We start from the raw sequence: 20,483 nt of genomic DNA, 5'->3' as shown, positions 1-20,483 counted from the left end.
TTTTGCTTGGATTTAAAGCTCATGCTTGACGACATATGTGTGGAGGTTCGATCACAGCCAGGACCTCTACTTTTCCACTTTCAATAAAATGGAAGGTTTTGTTAAATAACATATCGGGGAATTTTCTTGTGCTGTCAGCAATTTTCATCGTAGATACAAGTGTTTTTGATTTACTCTGTACTGTGTTAAATTAAAAGCCCTGACGTATATTTTCCTTGGTTATCTTATTGTTTTTCGCTTTAAAGCTGAGGTTTATTCGACCTAAACGGTTTATTTTTTATCAATTGCGTCATTTTATTGAGTATGGCATCAATGGCAAAAAATGATTGATTTTTCGTTGAAAAATTAAAATAGTTTGTGTTGCAAGGTTTCAAAAATTTTAAAACTTAATTAGTCAGCATTTTTTAAAACAATTTTATTTGGCATTTTTTGTTTTCGGCTCATAAAAGTTGCCGCTAGATAAATACTAAAAGCTTGTTCGATACTGGTCGTGTTTTTGGATTGCTTAAGAATAAAGAACGTAGTGAAGACTCTTATATAGGTCTTGCTGATTTTTTAGTTTTCCTTTTCAGTAAAAGTCTTAAAAGTCTCTTGTAACTTAAGATGTGCATTCATACATAATGATGCATTATGAATGCACTTAGGTATATATGCAGTTTTTGAGCTCAATTGAATTTCATCTGCTGAAAATGGCGTAAATAGCCCTCTCCAAATACGAACGTGGAAATGGCGCAAAAAACGTGAACGATTGTTTCGAAAGTGGAATTTAATTTTTAGATTTCCAGCGGAATATAAACTTTACCTTACCTATTGATCCAGTTTTCTAGAGTTGGGTTCATGTTATCAGTAAAGCGCAAATGATAAATTGTTCTAGATTTCTGTTTTTGATTTCCAGCGGAATATAAACTTTACCTTACCTATTGATCCAGTTTTCTAGAGTTGGGTTCATGTTATCAGTAAAGCGCAAATGATAAATTGTTCTAGATTTCTGTTTTTGATTTCCAGCGGAATATAAACTTTACCTTACCTATTGATCCAGTTTTCTAGAGTTGGGTTCATGTTATCAGTAAAGCGCAAATGATAAATTGTTCTAGAAATTCAAAGAACTTAAAGGGCATCTATTTTTTTCTTTGAAATTACAAAGTTGAGATTTTTTTCATTGTTTTTGTTTACTTATGTTCATTACTCTTTTCCAATCTTCGATTGGCTAATTTTATTTAGAAATTATTTTCATTTTCTTCCAGAATGGTATTTTTTGATTTTGTTATTTCGGTTCAATTTTTTATTTGCTAGCTTGCTTATTCGCTAGCTACTTGAGTAATTTAAAACGTTCAATTTTTCAGTATTTTTTGTAATTTAATGTCAATGACCTCCCTGAATAAACTTATACATGTCACGAGGATTTTTTCACAAAAACCATTTTAAGCTTGCAACTATCAAGCGCTATCAAATCAGATTACATACTTTTTTCAGCTCAATAACTTGTTTAACGAAAATACGTCAATCATTTGATAGCATGATTTAAACTAAATTCTAATTTCTGGGCATCTCCGGCACACTTATCCTAAAGGTAACGGCCAACCTGGGACGGTATAAATCCTAGGTTGGAATCTGACCAGAACTTGATTTATTTGGGCTACATGATTTGGGCTTATGTTATATCGGCTCGGTAAGCTTATTTTGCGTCGCGAAAAGAAAAACAGACTATTAAAAGTTGCCTTTTTTTGGAGGGAGCGTTGATTTTAAAGCTTAAAGTTATTAGGTCGAAAAATTTTGTTTTCGTATCGATAGTTCGACCTTTTGGTTCGACCTTTTCGTATCGATTGCTCGACCTTTTGGTTTCTTTTCACTTCATCTGTGCTAGCTTGCGATGCTTTTTCTATGTGATTTGGTAAGTGGTGGGAAGGTCTGCTTTCCCCTAAAAAATTTATCATGCTCAATTTTGATGTTCGTGGTTTTACTGATGGTTATCTTTTTATAGTCAGTTCAAATTTTTTGCTATAAGGCCAATAACAAATTTCAATCAATGCGGCCAAATATAACTTCTTGTCAAAGACTTTTCCAACTGACTGTTGGCTTTATTTGTTGTCTTGGCTATCCATAACATATATTCGTGATAAATCAAAATGATAAGTTATGCGATGCTTTTTCTATGTGATTTGGTAAGTGGTGGGAAGGTCTGCTTTCCCCTAAAAACTTTATCATGCTCAATTTTGATGTTCGTGGTTTTACTGATGGTTTTCTTTTTATATTCAGTTCAAATTTTTTGCTATAAGGCCAATAACAAATTTCAATCAGTGCGGCCAAATGTAACTTCTTGTCAAAGACTTTTCCAACTGACTGTTGGCTTTATTTGTTGTCTTGGCTATCCATTTAACATATATTCGTGATAAATCAAAATGATAAGTTATGCTCCTTTAATTTACTAAACGAGACTTTTTCAAGTGTGAATGGGCCTAAGTGACTGTTGAAAAGTAATATGTTTCTTTACGAACTTTGAAACAGAAATCAACTTTTTGAAATCAACTCCGTTTTAGAGTTTTTGAAATCAACTCAAATTAGCTTTTTTCAATTATGATTTTTTGACAAAGAATTGTTTTTACATTTTTGAAAATAACTCGTTTCGTTTAATTTACTAAACGAGGATTTTTGAAGTGTGAATGGCCCTAAGTGACCTTTGAAAAAATATTTTTTTGTTATGGTTTTCGAAAAAGAATTGATATTACGTTGGTTGAATTTACCAAATGAGCATTATTGAAGTTTGAATGGGCCTAAGTGACTTTTAAAAAATTACCTTTTTTAGTTACGAAATTTTCTAAAAAGAATTGATTTTACTTTTTTGAAAAGAACTTGTTCGGTTTAGTTTACTAAGGGAGCATTTTTGAAGTGTGAATTGGCCTAAGTGACTGACTTATTTTTACTTATTTTTAGTAAGGAATCTTGTAAGGTTGTACAGTTAGGAATTGCAGCTTACCTTCGTTTTTTTAAAAAAAAAACAATGAATATATGGCAGTCTTTTCAAAAAGATTTTTTTTCGAATTTTTTTCGCAAGTTTTCCGAAGATCCGCTATGTATCAGTTTCCATTCAGTTCAAACGTCTGAATCGTTTTTTTTGCACGGGTGTATTGGCATACTTTGAAATACTGAAAGAAGAAGGTCAGGGGTTCGTGTCGAGCCAGCACATGAGCGTTTTTTCTTGTCATTAAATCAATTTTGTACGATAGCTTCAACTCATGTTGGATTGTTTCTGTTATTGTACAGATACGTAACTTCCAAGAATTTTGATTTTTTTGTTTCTGATAATGCATGAAGTGAAAACAATTATTTAGATCACGTTTGATTTTTGGTGTATGCTTTTTGATTTTTTCCAAAATTGAAAAATGTGCAAATAACGCGACAAAACTTGAGCGACAAATTCGAAAGCGGTTTTAGTTGTTAGATTTACCAGTGGAATGAAAAAAATAACTGTTGATCCAGTTTTCTGTAATTGATCCAGTTTCTAAGTAATTTTGGGTTTGCTCATTTTTAAGAGTCATGAACGTAGTGAATAAGTCTTGGTAATTTTTTGAGGAAAAGTCTTAAAATTTGTAAACGCTCATGTTTTTTTTGCGTTTTGATTTGTGATTTCTTTTGAATTACACTTCATATTTTTGTTGAAAGGAAAACAAACTCCTTTATTGAACAGCAAAAGTGTAAAGATCAAGAAAAACGCAATTGACTTCCGATTTTGAAAATGGAATTTAATTTTCATATTTCCCAAAAGAATCTATTGATCTAGTTTTCTCCAATTGGGCTAATTTTATCCAAAAAAAAAATGGCAAGCATAAATCGTTTTTTAAATTCAAAGGGTATGGGCTGTAAGGCCCTGTTTAAAAAAATTGAAATTCGAAAGTCGTTGTTTTTATTTTTCCTTGCGTTGTTCATGAATCTTTTCCAATTGTCCTGTCCTTTGGGTGTTTTTTTTTCTTCATTTTCCAACAACTCACATGAAAGCCTTGAATGGAGCCTTATGTCTTGAATCAACTAAAGTTCTGGTTGTAGCTGATCGACCTACAACGGAGGATAATTTTGTTTTGAACTCATATTCCTCCTTTTCCAACTGTCTGTTGGCTATGTTGAATATATATTTTGTGTTCAGATGGTGAGTGGCGTGAACACTATCACCTACTGGCTGTCAACTCTGTTGTGGGACTTCTGCAACTACCTGGTCACTGTCCTCCTCCTACTACTACTCATTGTCGCATTCCAACTGGAGGGCTGGTGTGACGAAATGGCAGGTCAGTAACCAGATGAAGAAAAAATAATATCAAACCTCGTAATAACTCAACAGCAATTTTGATACTTAAGAACTCAAGCTGATGTCGGAGAAGCGCAAACAAGAAAAAAATTTTAAAACTTTGCCATCATTGAACCAACTGATTTTTTGGTTATTTAATTTGAGTAATCGTTTTGTTTTGGCTCTGGGAGAGCGGCTAAAGGTTTTTCCGCTAAAATCTGTTAGTTGAAAATGTCTGTTTTTAACCTTGTTTTTTGTAGAACTTAAAACTTAGTTTCAAGCCTGACAGAAGTAGTTTAGCCAGGTTGTGAAGTGTACAAAAATTTTTTGTTTTAAATAAACCGGAAAATTATTTTTTATTATCCGATAATTTTTTTAAAATTGCCTTTTGTAGGACATTTCATTCTGATTCTGCTGCTGTATGCGTGGGCCATGCTGCCCATGATGTATCTACTGTCCAAGCCCAGCTCAGTGCCAGCCAATGGATTCCTCGTTCTAGCACTCATCAACATCGTCGGAACTATCGGTCAGTCAGATATTGCATGAGAAAATTAAAAAGATTAGTTAAATGGATTTATATTCATGAGCGAAAGTTAAATGAAAAAAAAAAATTGCAAGATGGAATATAGTCACAGAAAAAGTACACTGTGTTAATGAAGCGTTTTATGAAAAATTGTCAAAATGATTATAAATCAAGAGATTCTAGTTATTGTTTTGATCGGAAATGCTAAGGCGCAAGTTCGTTTTTGGGTATCTGTCAAAGTCAAACCATGTGCTTTTTTCAGGAAAAGCCTTGACTTGAAATTTATTTATGCTTAACTGTTAGCGGTTTGACTTGTGACTTGTTTTTAAGGTTTTGCGATTGCGTACTACATTCTGAAGGCGCTGGAGAGTTCAGGCGAGGGCATAGTGATGTTCCTCTGTCTGTTCTTCCCTCAGAGCTCCATCGCGTGTGCACTCATAGACGCCAACTCAGTCTACACCAGGAATAAAGGCGCCAGGGAGCTAGGTCAGTGTAGAGTTATTCATAGTATAAAGTGTACACAGAATATACAAGTATGTGTGTATGTATAAAATGTACTCGATGCATTTTCCGAAACCAGCTGGCTGAGTGAAAATTCTCAACCAGTCAACGCGCTTTAAACGGTCCACAACTGAACAGACACAATTTCTTTGCTTTTCTCTTCCGAATTTGTGAAAATTGAGCTCTGACAAAGAATAATTATCGAGAACTTTATCCAATAGTTTCCAAATGTGTAACTAGTAAAAGTTGAGGTGGTGTAGCTTCTAACAAAATTACACTTGCGAGCGAAGTGTATTATAAGTATTTTTGGCTTCACTAACAGCCAAAATATAAATTGCGAAAAGGGATTCGAATCTTAATTTATCCAGTTGACAAATATTTTTTCTGATCTCTGTTTTCTATCCTCCAAATATTCATGTTGATCATTTTTATAATTTTTTGTACAAGAAAATTCTGACTAATTTAAAAACAATTTTGGTTGGTGACTCTTATATGGATAAATGGATTGAAAATAGCAGTACAAAACGGCTGAATTAGTTTTATTTGTAACAATACTGCAAGACACGTCACAGGCAACAGCAAAACTTCTATTGATCATATTTCATGATCAGTTTGTCTGTTTAAACACCTTGGCTTTTAGCATTAGTACCACTATTTTTTGCAGATTTAGATGCGACAAAAAGAATTGACAACAATTTATATTTTCTGATCCCTTTTTTTCTCTAAAAATCTGCGGCAAAATCTTGTTTCTTGATGATGTGCATCAGATGTTGAAAATTTTCCTGATGGGACATTTGACGAAAAAAACGGTTGTTTGATCAAAATTTGTTATGGATTGTCTGGATATACAGGACCATAAAATGTATTGCAAAAAATGGAAACTAATTCTGTATATATGATTCCTGAACTTTGGAAACTTAATTTTTAGAAACAAATGGACTTTTTAGTCGACTGCCGATTAGTAAAATGGATTTTCGGAAACCTGGCTGAGTGAAACAATCTCTGTAAAAAAGTACAATATTCGAGAGTTTTATCCGATAGTTTCCAAATGTAAACAAGACTGCTCGTATCAGGGCGAAGCCCTGAATGTTCCGACTGCCTTTAAGGTTTATGGAGCAGCAGTAATAACATTTAAAAAATTAAATGAAATAAAATAAAACGAATTTTTTTTTTTAAATTTGAATTTTTTATGAAAATCATCCCCCCACACGCCATATAAAGTACAAAAAGAGAGATTTCGTTCCTTGTAACAAATCAATTATGGCAAATAAGCTTCGTTCAACCAATTTGGAACGATTTATTAGACGGATTACATCTCCGCTTACGCGTTAATAGCGCGAATTATATCGCGCGTTAATTGTCCCAAATTGGTCAAAATGGCCAAAATGGCAATCTTTAAGCCCTCATAACTCTACGAAAAATGATCACAGGTGAAATATCTTTTCAAATTTAAGCTCAGGACAACAATACCTTTTGAATGATATAAAAAAATTCCGTCAAAAATGGCTAGTTAAAAAGTCGAAATTTGTCTGAAGAAAAAAAAACCCACCCCGAGCACAAATATTCCGTTACTTTCGTATCAAAAGTCGGAACAATAATTAAAATGGGAAGTGGTGTAGCTTCTAGCATTAAAATTAGTATTGGATTCACTATCAGATAAAATTTTAATTGCGAAAATGGATTTGAGCCTTAACAAGTTATGTCGTCAAAAATAATTCTTCGAAATCAAGCTAACTAGTTTCAATTCACCTCACATATGCTTTGCTACTCAGCTTACTTTTTAAAACAAATATCGTATTTTTTCTGGGCAATATCTGCGTATGTTATTCAGTGTAAAAATTGATAACATTGTCTTCAGGTTTGCCGGAAGAGTTCACGTACTTTGAGTTCGAAGAAGGAATCAGCTATTACATCATCTGTTTCATCATAGATGGCTTTGTCTACTGGTTCATTCTGCTTCTAATCGAATACGGACTGTTCAGTTTCATTTTCACCAGACTGTTCGGATCGGTAAGCCAACATTTGGATTGTTCGTAAAAAAAATTTTGAATATAAAGAACTTTTTTTCGTTTTTGTAGTTCGTTTATAAGCGGGGCTACATAGAGCTCTTCGACAAGGCGTTTCTTTCTAGGGTTTGGATTTGGATCAATTGAGCAATTCCACCCCCCCCCCCCCATTCTCGCGTGGGCGGAGATAGCTCAATAGGTACTTGAAGCATGTTTATAACCACTTGAAAAAAGTTTGAATGATATGAAATCGTAACTCACTTTTCTCGATAAGGCAATGGTCGCCCAAATAAAAATTTGCAAAAAAAAGTTTCTTTTTTTTCAAAATTTATCTCAATACCCCTACAAAACAAACTTCAGTAGGCAAATTGATTGCGTGCTATGATCACAGCAACCATCTACTTGCGTTTGCTGACGTCTTTTTGTAGCGTCTTAACCGTTTTTACTTGGGGTGGGGGGAGAGATTGCTCAATTGATCCTTGGATTTGATTAGTTTGACTTCATCAATGCTTTCTTGCCTTTTTCTTGGCTATGTGTTTTTTATCAAAAAAATCTTTCATCCAGATGTTAACTTCAATGTTCTGAATTTAGTCGGGAAGGGTAAGTTTTTAATGCAGTGTGATTTTATCTATTGAGATCTTATACTAACAACTTCTTGATTAATAAAGACGCATTCGACCCTTTCAACTCGAACTGTATTAGATCAAAAATTGAACTGTATTTAATAGGCAAAATCTATTTTGGGCGAATATAAAATTTAATGTATACGGCCAAATTTAAGCTGGGAGTTGTGTTGGTGTTGCAATTGCTTCCTGACACGAAATTGGCTAGTGGCGATCGCACTTGCCAATGATTTATAGTGCGCGTTAATCAGTGTCTGCGTGAATCAGCCGCCAATGCTGGAGTGTGATATTTAGTATCAATGAACGAAGTGAAAACACTTATATAGGCCGCAGTTTTAATAGCTAAATTCTTGGAATTTGTTCAGACTCAAATTTGATTTTTTGCATCTTGACATCTGATTTTTTAATTCATCAACATAGTGAACACTCTTATATAGGTCTTGATGATACTTTTCGAGTGTTTTTTAAGAGTAATGAGCGTAGTGAAGACTCTTATATAGGTCTTGCTGTTTTTTGTTTTTTTTTCAGGAAAAAGTCTTAAAATATTGATGCACTTTGGTATATATGCATTTTTTGAGTTCAATTGAAATTGAACTGAAAAGATCGTGACGTAAGTAGCATTCTCCAAAAAAGTGACAATCAAAAATCGTTCTAGAAATGCAAAGAATTAAAAGACTTTTACGAAAATGAGTTTTAATTTTCAGAATTTGCGTAAAAGATACCTATTGACCCGTTTTTCTCTAAATGAGTTATTCTTTTGAAAAAGTCTCAATCGTAAGAGATATTTGAAATGGTAAAAATTTTTAACCCAATGTAACTTTTCTTTTAAAAAAGTAGTTTTTTATTCTTCCTGAGTGCATTGATACTTTTCAGTTTGACTGTTAACTGTGTTGAATTGTTCTGAGCGTTTATTTTGTGCGTGTATATAGAATTAAGCAACCGAATGGCAGTAATAATCTAATGCGATTTTTGCCAAATTGTACGATCTTAATTGAAATTTTTGATTTCACCCAATATATATTTCGTTTAATATAGCTGGTCCCACCGAAGAAAGACTTGTAACTGAGTTTCAGGGGACGATCTAGGTTTTTCTCGAGGGGGGGGCGGATTTTTTAAAAATTTCGGAAATTTTAACTTTTTTATAGGTCGACAAAATTGGCCAAATTCTGCGCGGCAGGCAAATTTTTGAAAAAACAGGCCCAAAAAGTGGTTTTTGGGCACTTTTTGGAACATTTTGACAAAAAAATCGCGGTTTTTTGGCGCGCGATATATTGGCACCGAAGGTGAGTTTCATAAAAAATTTAAGATCTTTAATTTAAGATCATTTCCTTTGTTAAAAGGAAGGCAAACTCGACTATCGAACAGCAAAAGTGTAATGGCCACGAAAAACGTGATCGACTTCTAATTTCGAAAATGGAGTTTAATTTTCAGATTTCCCAGCGAAAAATAAAGCTTATCTATTGATCCAGATTTCTCAAATTGGGTAAATTTTATCGATAAACTGTCAATCATAAATTGATTCAGAAATTCAAAGAGCTTTAAGGCCATAAATAATCGATTTTTTTCGCGTTTATTGGCTCTTTAGCAACTGTCTATTGGCTAGATTTTTTGAGAAAAAAAAGCCATTTCCGTAGAATTTCTTGGTTCGATCAAAGTGTTTTGGCAAAAAAGTTACTTAAAAAGTTGTTTGGACAAAAAAGGATGCTGATGGAAATTATTTGATCCACTTTGAGGAAGTTTGAAGTAGTTTTTCAAACTTCAAAGAAGTGTAGGATAACTACGAATGTTTCGGTAATGAATAGCCAATTCTTAAGCGGTTGACTGATTTAATCTGTAATTAATTATGGAGTTTTATATCATTCTAGTGGTGAGCATCTGCAACCTAGTTAAGTCTTTAAGTGACATGACATCAAATCATGTAGCGCGTCATGTGACACCCTTAGTATTGTCAGTTTATTGTGCACTTGAAATTATTGAGGCTCGTTGTTGGTTAACAGGGCCAGCAATCCAGCGCCGAGAATGACCTGAGAGTGAGCAACTGTTTCACCAACGATCCAGATGTAATAGAAGAAAAAGCGAGATTGATCCGAGGTGGTGGCCACTCTGAAAAAGACGTCATGGTCATCAAGGGAATTGAGAAGACATACAGAGGAATGTGTGGAGGCGTTCAGCACAAGGCCGTCCATGGACTCTATGCTGGAGTCGGAAAGGGGGAGTGTTTCGGACTGCTGGGGGTCAATGGAGCGGGTCAGTTCCAACTTCTCAATTTTTTAAAACTTTTTTAACAACCGATCAGATTTTTTTCCACCCCAACTGCATTTTTAAAAGTGGTTAAACTGGTGCGGCAGGAGATCAGTCCTTTTTTGAGCAATCGAATTGGCAAATTTTTGTGCTCAGTTGATGCTTTTATGAAACAGCGTCATTTAGCTACATCAGTTTTTCTTAAGCGAACTCTTTGCTATCATATCTATGATGAAGTATACGTGAATGTAGGTTGTTGTCTTTAGTCATTAAATGTGTCGCAAGTGAAAATAATTATGATCATAGAATGAAATACAAAAAGATTTTAGGAAATATTGATTTGACAAAGCGAATTTTTTCAATCTGTTTTCGTGGTCATAATTGTGTTTTTCAATTATAATGATCATTGCATTCTTCGGACGTGCAGGAAAATCTTTAACGTTTAATGAAGACAATTTTGCCCTCCAAATAATAAAACACTGGTAAACGTAGTAGCCCTACTGTTCTTTTTTCGTAATTCTAACCCTGCTGTTCATTATATTCAGTCTGAAAGCACACATCTGCAGCTGCTCAGCTGAAACGAGAACTGTCAACGTACAAATAGCTCGAAGAAACCTGAATTAGTGCTTGTTTCGAGAGTGGATTTTAATTTTGAGAATTTTCAGCGTAATAAAAGTTTTACCATTAGATCCCAATAGTTTTTCCTAATATGGTTTAATTAGTTTTCGCGAAAAATTTTTGTTCGTTAAAGGTTTTCGAACTTCAAACAGCTTTAATTCATAAATTTTGTTGGCAAGTCGAAAATTAAAAAATCAATCTTTAAGTCTCCTTGAGTTGATTGGCTGTTTTACAACTTTCTATCGGCTATGTTTTTGTCTAGCTGCTTACTGTGCTGTGCTTATTATGTAATGACTGACTGGACTTGTTTTGTTTAGGAAAGAGTACCACTTTCAACATGTTGACTGGAGATCTGCTCATAGACTCCGGGTCTGCTTTCATTGAGGGTATAAATGTGGCTACCAACGTCACTGCTGTAAGTTATCAAGCTTGTGTCAAAGTTTTTGAGTTTTTTCAAATTATACCGGCCTTAATTTGGTGTAGCCTGTTGTGTTTGTCTTGTCTGCATTCGCCGGTACGCCTTAATTTTTGTAGAAAATAAACTAATGGCCTAAAAAATTGACAAATTTTGACCGTGTTTAGGAAATTTTTATTTTGTCGAAAACTCTGCTAAATTGGAGATTACGATTTCAATCAAAAGAACAGATCGACCACATCTTCCTTGCGTTAGTAGCTACGCCCTCATTTTTGTCGAAAAATAGTACTGGCCTCAGGAAAATGCCATTTTTTGACGTTTTTACTGTTTTTGTCAAAAACTACCCTGCCTAAGTTGAGATTGAGTTTTCAATCAAAATAACAAGTTGTTGGAAGGTTCACTGCATAAGCGAATTTGCGTTAAATTGTTGAAAAAGTTAATCTTACTAAATGGTCATTTTAAAAAGTCGATATAGGTCGTGATGATTATTTTTCAGGAAAAGTCTTAAACGTTGCTCAGGTTCAAATTTTCTTTTTTTTTTGCGGTTTGACCTTTGATTCTTTAAGTTCAGTTCATTTCCTTTGTTAAAAGGACGGCAAACTCCTCTGTCGAACAGCAAAAGGGTAAAGGGTACGAAAAACGTGATCGACTTCTAGTTATGAAAGGAATTTAATTTTCAGATTTCCTAGGGAAATAAAAATTTAAATTTTTAATCCAGTTTTCTCAAATTGGGTTTATTTTATCAAAAAAGTGCAATCATAAATTGTTCTAGAAATTCAGAGCTTTAAGGGCGTCTGTTTATTTCTTTGAAATTCGAAAGGAGTGATTTTTTTTCTGTTTTCTTGCATTCATCGACTCTTTTCCAACTCTCTGTTGTCTAAGTTTTGACCTGTTTACAGTTTTCTCAAAAAAAACTGTCACAAAATTGCAATTTACTATACTTTTAACTTTTTTCCACAAATTAAGGCAAAGCCACTTATACAGGGAACCTTCCCCCAACTTAAACTGGGTAGTTTTTCAGGGTAAAGGTTCAATCAAGAGAACAGTTTGTTTGAATCTTTCCGCCTGAGCGGCTACGCCATAATTTTTTTATGGAACATCAGTTTTAGTTAAGTAATTCGATCAAGAATCGCTGACCGAAAATAACATTGCCTACATTAATTGCAAAATGATTGAGCCAAATGTGTAATGACTGAACGTGTGTATTTAGGCTCGCAAATTGATGGGCTACTGTCCTCAGTTTGACGCCCTGCTTGATAACCTGACAGGGGAGGAGACACTGTACATGTATGGGAGGATCAGAGGCATCCCCAGTGACAAGATGGAGATAGTTACCAGGGAACTCATGGAGGCACTCCAATTGACTGTATATGCCAAGCAACAAGTCGGAACTTACAGGTCCGTCTGTAGCTATTATATCCAGCTCCTCACTTCTCATATAGTATACATGGTTTATATTATAATTCCATTACGTTATCGCTAGAATTTGCAGTTTTTGCATTTCTCTTTTCTAAATTGTTACCGAGATCTGACCTTAAAAATATGCATAAAGGTGTGTTGGAATTGGAGGTATATAAACGACAGCCAAAACCAAGCAGCTGTTACATAACAATGCTATCACCTACTGCAATGGCGTAAGTTTTGGCTGGATTATTCACAATAATATTCACTTCTGTAAACAAGGATTGTTAATGACTTGATTTGAAACATTCCATCAAGCTGTAATAACTACTGACTTTTATGCGAAAAATTGATGAGTTTGGTAATAGTTGAATTGTTTTGAATATCCTTTGATTCGCAGCTACAAATAAATTGTGAATTTATTTCTAAATAATAAAAAAATATGTACATTTTAATCGAATTTCAATTTTTGATTGGTGGTATGAAAGCTATTCATCAAAATACACAAGCAAAGTCGATTAAGATGTTCAAGTGCTCACACAGAGTAGTAGAACTTTTATATGATTACTGAATTTTGGATCCCATTGGAATCTAAAAAAATTCATCAAGCTACTTTTTTAACTGTTACTTAAATGAAAGGTAGTTATTATGTAACTACTCAGTGTTTTAATACCGGTTTATATGATAGCTGGCTTATTCTTAGGCTGGCTTATATCTCTGCAAATTTTGGATCCCTTTGAAGCGTTGAACAATGACGTCAAACAACTAACTGATCGTTAATGTTTTTACAGTGGTGGCAACAAGCGCAAGATGAGCACGGCCATTGCCCTGATTGGCTCGCCCCCTCTGGTGTTTCTGGATGAGCCTTCTAGTGGCATGGATCCAGTGACCAGGAGGAAGCTGTGGAATGTCCTGTCCAGAGTGAGGGAGAACGGACAGTCTCTGGTCATCACGTCTCACAGGTCGCTTTCACATTTTACTTATTCTGCCGAAAATAACTTTGCACTTCATCATTTTCTAATTGAACACGTTGTTGAAACTAAGTTCCGGCTGTGTACTTCATTTCAACTTGTGTTGTGATGTTTTTCTGAAGAAACACTATTCAAATTTCATCAAGATCTAATTAGTTTTTTTTGTGGTTCACTTATGTTCAACTCAAAAAAACTGGCCAAAAGGCAGTTAAATTACGCTACGCACTAACAATATAGCAAATGGCACGAGAACGTGACTAACTCTTAGTTTTAAAAAAGTTGATTTTCAGGAATCTCAGGGGGGATAAAAAAAAGTACCAATTGCCAAGACGGAGTAGGTTTTCACAATTCAAAAACCGATGCGTGTTATTGGGAAAAACCGATGCGTGAATCAGCTCATGCGTGTTATTGGGGAAAAAACTGTCATATATTGGTACATTCAGTGGCCGTTTTTCGTGGTCCGTCCCTTTTTTGTCGAAGTGAACAAGTGTGAACGGAATTTTCAAGCACAAATTTCCGAATGAACACTTGATGGAATTTATGCTGTTACGTTTTGTGTGTAGTATGGAGGAGTGTGAGGCGCTGTGTACTCGCATGACCATAATGGTCAATGGACAGTTCCAGTGTCTGGGGGGTCTGCAGAGACTCAAGTCCAAATATGGAAGTGGATTCACACTCATCTGCAAGACAAGGTACCTCCTTTCAGTTTAAAATCATAAAAGCTGATGCTGCTGCTGTGGTCCGCTGAAAGACTCATTCGCGTTATAATACCCCCTCCAATACAAAAATTATAATTCTACTAAGCTGGGCAGCTCTAATGTGAAAGAGCCCAAAAGTTTTTTTATATGCCAGCAATAGTTTTGGGACTTCAAGAGCAACATGTTTAGAAAGCTCCTTCGTAAGCTGCTTCTCTGAGTCTCCGGATCCATGATCATGCTCAGATTTTTGTTCTTTCTTTTCCTTGAGCCGTCTTTACTATTGGAAAGAGCCATGAACACTGCTAGAGCCAACTGTTTCCATTGGTAATATTAAATGACAATGTCGGAGCAGGGTCAGGGTTTTTTGCTTTCTCCTCCACGAAAAAATGCTGTTCAAGGTAAGCTTTGAGTCCCTTAAAACTAATCATTTGCTCTTGCTTTCTGAGTGACTGTGTTATCTTAAGGTCGCCCGACAAGTCAGAAGGAGGAGGGGCTTCTGCTGCCCCCACTGGGGAAGACACTGTGGACAATGGAGTGCAGGGAGGGCCAGAGGTCAATATGGATGCGCGGCGATTAAAGGAGCACATCGAAAAGGAATTTCAAGGTGAGTTACTCTCCGAACAAGTCTGATTTTTTTAAGAGTCTATGAACATAGTTCAGACTCTTATATAGGACGTGTGATGTTTTTTTTAGGAAAAAAAAGTTTAAAATTTGTTCACGCTGAAATTTACTTTTTCGCGGTTTGAAATGAAAAATTTACCTATTGATCCAGTTTTCTTAAATTGGGTTAATTTTATTTAAAAAGTGTCAATAATAAATTGTTTTAGAATTTCAAAGAGTTTGAAGACCATCTACTCATTCAGTCTTTACTCATTCTGTTTTTCCCAGTAGCGTTATCGGTCATATTTTTGCTTGTGGTTTGCGAAGTGCAGCTTAGCTTCTGTGAAAAAAAGATGTATTATATATTGATGACCGAAGTTAATTTTCATTGTAATTTTTTCCTTTGCGAAAAGTTGAAACATCTGTTTAGGATCAGTTTTCGCAGTTTGACTATTGATTTCTTTTGAAACCCACTCTAAGTGTTTTGGATCTAATGGAAGAATGCACATTGTTGGGAGCATTCAGCGCTAGCTTGTTTTCTTTTTGCAGTTGTTCTTTGATTGCAGGTTGCATTCTGAAAGATGCACACACAACAGGCACAGTAGGCTACTTGCACTACGAGCTAAATGGACAAACGTACAAATGGTCACAACTGTTCTCGACTATAGAGAAGGCAAAGCCAATGTTCAACATATCAGACTACATCATATCACAAACTACCCTCGAGCAGATATTCCTCAACTTCGCCAGGTCACAGACTGCATAACAGGCTAACTAGTCAGAAGGGAAACGAATCATCATTTGGTGGTGGGTACTACATCAGCATGGGTGGCAATTTTGAGCAAATCTTACATATCGACGATTGCATTAATTAAATAACTAAAGTTTCTATCCGATGAAGTATGACAAATATTATAAAATTCAGGATAAATTCAGGCACGGTAAATTTAGGCGTGCCGCCTATGCTAATATATTGCCTATTCCAGAGCCATTTGTAAGCATGCAAACACTTGCGTTACAAGAATTAAGAAGAAAGCTGAAAATCTAATTTAAGCAGCTGCAAAACTGTGTAGTTCTATCGCTTACCTCTTATCTACACCATCTATCGTGACCTAATTTTAAAGAACTCTAAAAGAGTATTCAAATATGAACTCTAATTTAATTCCGATTGATCAAAATATATTGCGAGTAATTCGAAAATAAAGAAGAAGAAATTGGCTGATTTTGGTTTCGCAGCATCCATTTTAGATCATAAATCCGATATCAGATATGATTTATGGAAAACTGCAACAGTTTGTGAAATCAGGCAATTGCTTTTTAATTCCTAGTTAAGTCAAACATGGGGTTAAAAACCATTTTAATTTTGTACTACTTTAAAAATTGAATGAGTTTTCGAAGGATTTCGTTAAAATTGAACGAGTTTTCGAAGGATTTCGTTTGTGCTTTCTAAATTGTCAAAAATCGCCCTATCATCATTCATATCCATCTTGTCATAGTTAATGTCATGTCACTGACTCATAGCGGCTGCGTCAATATAAGTACGCTACTTAGCGAATATTCATAAGCGGATTTAGGGAAAAAATCCATCCTCTCCTCTCTGGGATTCGATCCCCTGACCACCGCGAAAGGGTCACCACATGTGCTGTTTAGTATAACCATCTTTTGTCCACCAATCCCTTCGACGCTACCAGTCAATAATATTGAGGAAGAATTGCACACCAAATAGACAACTTTTTATTCATTTCAAAACTGCGTTAAAAATGTTTTGGAAAATCAATTGGGTCGATCTATTTAAAGTTTTTTTTGAAATACCTGCAAAGAAATCTTAGATCCGTGCCGGTGAATATTTGTGAAATTTGCGTTCTGGATTCAGCCAAATTTTTTTGGTGCTTTCAATGCTTCGAACAAAATTTCAAAGCAAATTCGTGTTTGAGGTTGAAATCTACTTCGCATTTTCAAGCCTCTCAGTGTACGTTCTATGTTATTTTCCCTTGCTAGTTAAACAGTTTATAATTATTTATACTTATTATTTTTCTCCTTTGAAACTGGGTGTTTTTACCCTATTTTGATTTGTAAAATAGATAAATGAATTGCTCTCCAACCTAACCTCAAATAACATAAAATACAGAAATTCGTTGAACCTAGCTCCTCTTTGTTTATAGTTAATTTTGTAAATAATACCATTCAAATGACGCGTTCAGCTGCTTTAAGTTTTCATTTTTGATTAAAAGACGATCAACCAGTCTATGATTTAATGATGAAAGAGATTATTTATTTTTCTACTTAGAAGAAATTAAGATGGTCGAACGTTTTCGTAATGAAAACTAATTTATTTAACAATATTTGAAAGCAGAACACGTCTAATATCCTTCCAAAAACCACAAAAAAAAACAGCTTTAGCTCTTAGCTCAGATTTTTTTTCCGGTGCAATTAAAAATTTCTTTCATAACCAAATTTTGAATTAAAATTTTATGTGCTTGCGGCATATTTATTCTTTTCCCTATTTTCGTAAAAAAGAATTGACCATTTTATTTCGGCTAAACGTAAATTATCCAAATTAATTCTTTAATGTTGAATTGTTTTCTCAAGATACCAGGTGAAAATATCATTTTTATTTGATGAGTTTTATCGAGCAACTTTGTAGCGTGTTTTGCTAACAGTCGTTGTTTTGACGAGGCTGTTTTTGGTAAATTGGTTTCGGACAAAGTTGCGACAGTGTTTTTTGAAAAAAATTTGAAAGAATAGACAAAAGTCGCGTTTTTGTGTGTTAGTTTGAGCTCGCTCGCGAAATAAAAGCTTAGAACACTAGTAAGGACTTTCGTTAAATATTCAAATAGCTTCAAGAAAGTTTTTACTGAATTAAAATATTTGGTGGCAAGGATCCTCGAATGAAGCAAAAAGTGTTTGGCTCTACCAGCTGACTTCACCCACTCTAAGCGGTCTTTCAGTTGAGTTAATGCAAAACTCATTAGTAAAGCTAGAGATATAAAATATTAAGAGTAAAGATTATGTTTTTGTGATCTTTACACTCTTGCTGCTCGAAAGTAGAATTTGCGTACTTTTTACTTTTACAATGGAAATCCACTGAACTTGAAAAGAAATCAAGTCAAACTGCGAAAAATCTAAATTGAGCATGAACAAATCTATAAGACCTATAAAAGAGTTATCACGACACTCTTTTATAAGACTTGCTGATTTTTTACCGGGGAAAAAGCCTTAAAGTTTCTTCACGCTCAATTTCGATTTTTCGCGGTTTGACTACTGATTTTTTTTTGAATTTCAGTGCATTTCCATTATTAAAAGGAAGGCGATTTCCGCTTTCAAACAGCAAACTTGTAAAATTCACAAAGAAAACGTGGTCGATTTCTAATTTCGAAAATGGAAGTTAAATATCAGATTTCCCAGCGAAATAAAAATTTTGCATATTGATCCAGTTTTCTCAAACTGGGTTAACTATAAAAAAGTGTTTATCATAAATTGTTCTACAAATTCTAACAGCTTTAAGGCCTTGTGTTTTTTCTTCAAAATACAAAAGTTGAAGGTTTTTGAAATAACAAGTCAGTTTTTTTCAGTGTCTTCACGTTCATTGCTTTTTTCCAACTTTCAGTTGGCTATGTTATTGAGAACGGCAATGTTAAATGCTAGTGATCAAAGAAATTTTTATGTTTTGAACAAGAATTATTTGACCATTTATGAGACATTTTTTGTGATTTCTCTGGTCTGAGAATTGTTGCCTCACCTGCAGCGAACCTGGGGGCCTGAACGCACCGACCTTTTGACTGAAAAGTTGAGACCTAAGCCACTTCACTCACACACAGCTAAGTTTAGAACATGCTGCCGGAACGTTCAAATTTAGGTTTTTGTTAGATGTAATAATGATGAATAGTTTTCATCAGTTTTAATCAGCAAATGCAACTGTTTGTTCAGATATAGTTTAGACTCTTAAATAGGTCACGATGATGATTTTTTTAGGAAAAATTATTCATGCATGATTTTGATATTTTTGCTGTTTCAATTTTGGTTTCTTTTAAAGCTCTTTTCATTTCTTTTGTGAAGGGGAAGGCAAACTCCACTACCAAACAGTAAAAGTGTAAAGTTCAAGAGAAACGTGATCGACTTCTAACTTTGATCATGGATATTAATTAGCAGTTGTCCCAGCAAAATACAAGTTGTACATTATGATCCAGTTTTCTCAAACTGGATTAATTTTAATGAAAAAGTGGCAATCATAAGTTGTCTTTTTTTCTCAAAAAGTACTCTCGCAAATCTGAGATTGAAGGTACGATAGAGAAAACGGATGAAGAATATTCTCTGCATCCTTTAAGCATGCCGCATGCCAATTTTCTCTGAATCATGTAAGCGTTCCGCATTTTGATGCCGCATCAAAGAAGTGGCATCGACATACTTACAGCAGAAAAAAGTTAAGCAGAAAAAAGTGGCCATTTCCTAGAGACTTTTGTGACGAAAATGTTTGATTTTTTAAAGAACTACCCGATCAAATCTGAGATGAAGGGGTCAATCAAAAGAAACGATTCTGAGAATTGTTCCTACAGAAGTGGCTGCTCCACATTTTTGTAAGAGAAAATTTACGGCCTCGGAAAAATTCCAACATCTCAAAAAAATTTCACTCTTCTTACTTATTTTATTAAAAAAACAACTAAGTTTTTGGCAAATTCCTATTGAAGTTACCCATTTCATACCGCATCATAATAATAAATTCAAAAAGGGTCAAATTCGTAGCTCCAGTTTTAGCTGGGCCCCTGGCTATAATTTATTGAGGCATAAGAAAATTTTGGTTAAACCTTTTTTGTTTTTTCGCCTTGTTATGTTTTTTTTGTGTGGCTGCGCTTTGCCTTGGTATTGATTCTTACGCAATTTGTTTAAAAACACTGATGTTGTCACAAAAATTTTACTTTTTAGGTTATCAACGGCGGGTGCAAATTGTATCACAATGAAATGCACTAACATGGTGCTCAGCATTTTTTTCTCGACCGCAGAGAGCAATGACTGTATTATTGCCTAATCTAAAGTTAATTGATTTTCCCACGACGCCTTCTTTTGGCGTCCAATTTTCTTTCTTTTTAAAAAAAAAACGTTTCGAAACTCATTGATAGTTTCTTTAAGCATTTTTTTGAAAAATGTATCTCAGCTGGTTGTGTCATGTTTTTGAACTGAAATTTAAAAGTTATTTTCTCAATTAAACGTAAAAAAAATAACTTCAAAAAAATTCAATTGTTTTTTTTTTGCTCTGATCTAATCTAAATCTGCAAAAACTTCACCTTGCATAGAGAAAATTCGAGCTTCAAAAATTGGGCTGAATTTTTAAGTTGTGCCATATTGGGATAGTTATTTTATAAATGGTCAAGAATACAGTTCTTATCTAACTCAAGTCTGAGAAAATTTGCGAAGTTTTAGGTGTTTTTTTTGAGACATTCTGGGCGTTTTTTTGAGAAATTCTCCAAAGAAGACACAACCAAAGAAGACGCAACACAGTTAAAGTCTTCGCTTCCCTCGCCCCCCCCCCCCCCCTATAGAGGAAAGCGCACATTCAAGAGGTTGCAAGCATCCCTGGGGAACCCCAATCAGAGCTCAGTATTCAAGAATTCGAAA

The 20,483-nt window shown here is 34.6% G+C and overlaps 1 protein-coding gene across 1 annotated transcript in view; it reads left to right on the top strand.

Annotated features, from left to right (window-relative positions):
- LOC134850878 (phospholipid-transporting ATPase ABCA1-like) overlaps positions 1-16,108 on the top strand; it is a 100,825-nt gene extending 84,717 nt beyond the window's left edge. The window contains exons 23-33 of the mRNA XM_063866638.1: positions 4,139-4,277; positions 4,671-4,802; positions 5,130-5,285; positions 7,159-7,310; positions 9,927-10,176; positions 11,106-11,203; positions 12,414-12,601; positions 13,396-13,566; positions 14,139-14,267; positions 14,738-14,877; positions 15,440-16,108. Of these exons, the coding sequence (XP_063722708.1) occupies positions 4,139-4,277; positions 4,671-4,802; positions 5,130-5,285; positions 7,159-7,310; positions 9,927-10,176; positions 11,106-11,203; positions 12,414-12,601; positions 13,396-13,566; positions 14,139-14,267; positions 14,738-14,877; positions 15,440-15,639 (1,755 nt within the window). The 3' untranslated portion in view covers positions 15,640-16,108. The remainder of the gene's footprint in view (positions 1-4,138; positions 4,278-4,670; positions 4,803-5,129; positions 5,286-7,158; positions 7,311-9,926; positions 10,177-11,105; positions 11,204-12,413; positions 12,602-13,395; positions 13,567-14,138; positions 14,268-14,737; positions 14,878-15,439) is intronic.
- The last annotated feature ends 4,375 nt before the right edge of the window (positions 16,109-20,483 follow it).

This window comes from Symsagittifera roscoffensis, chromosome 7 (genome assembly GCF_963678635.1).
Source record: "Symsagittifera roscoffensis chromosome 7, txSymRosc1.1, whole genome shotgun sequence".
Classification (NCBI taxonomy): Eukaryota; Metazoa; Xenacoelomorpha; order Acoela; family Convolutidae; genus Symsagittifera; species Symsagittifera roscoffensis.
Note: the sequence above shows the minus strand (reverse complement) of the source record. Positions and strands in the feature narration are given on the sequence as shown.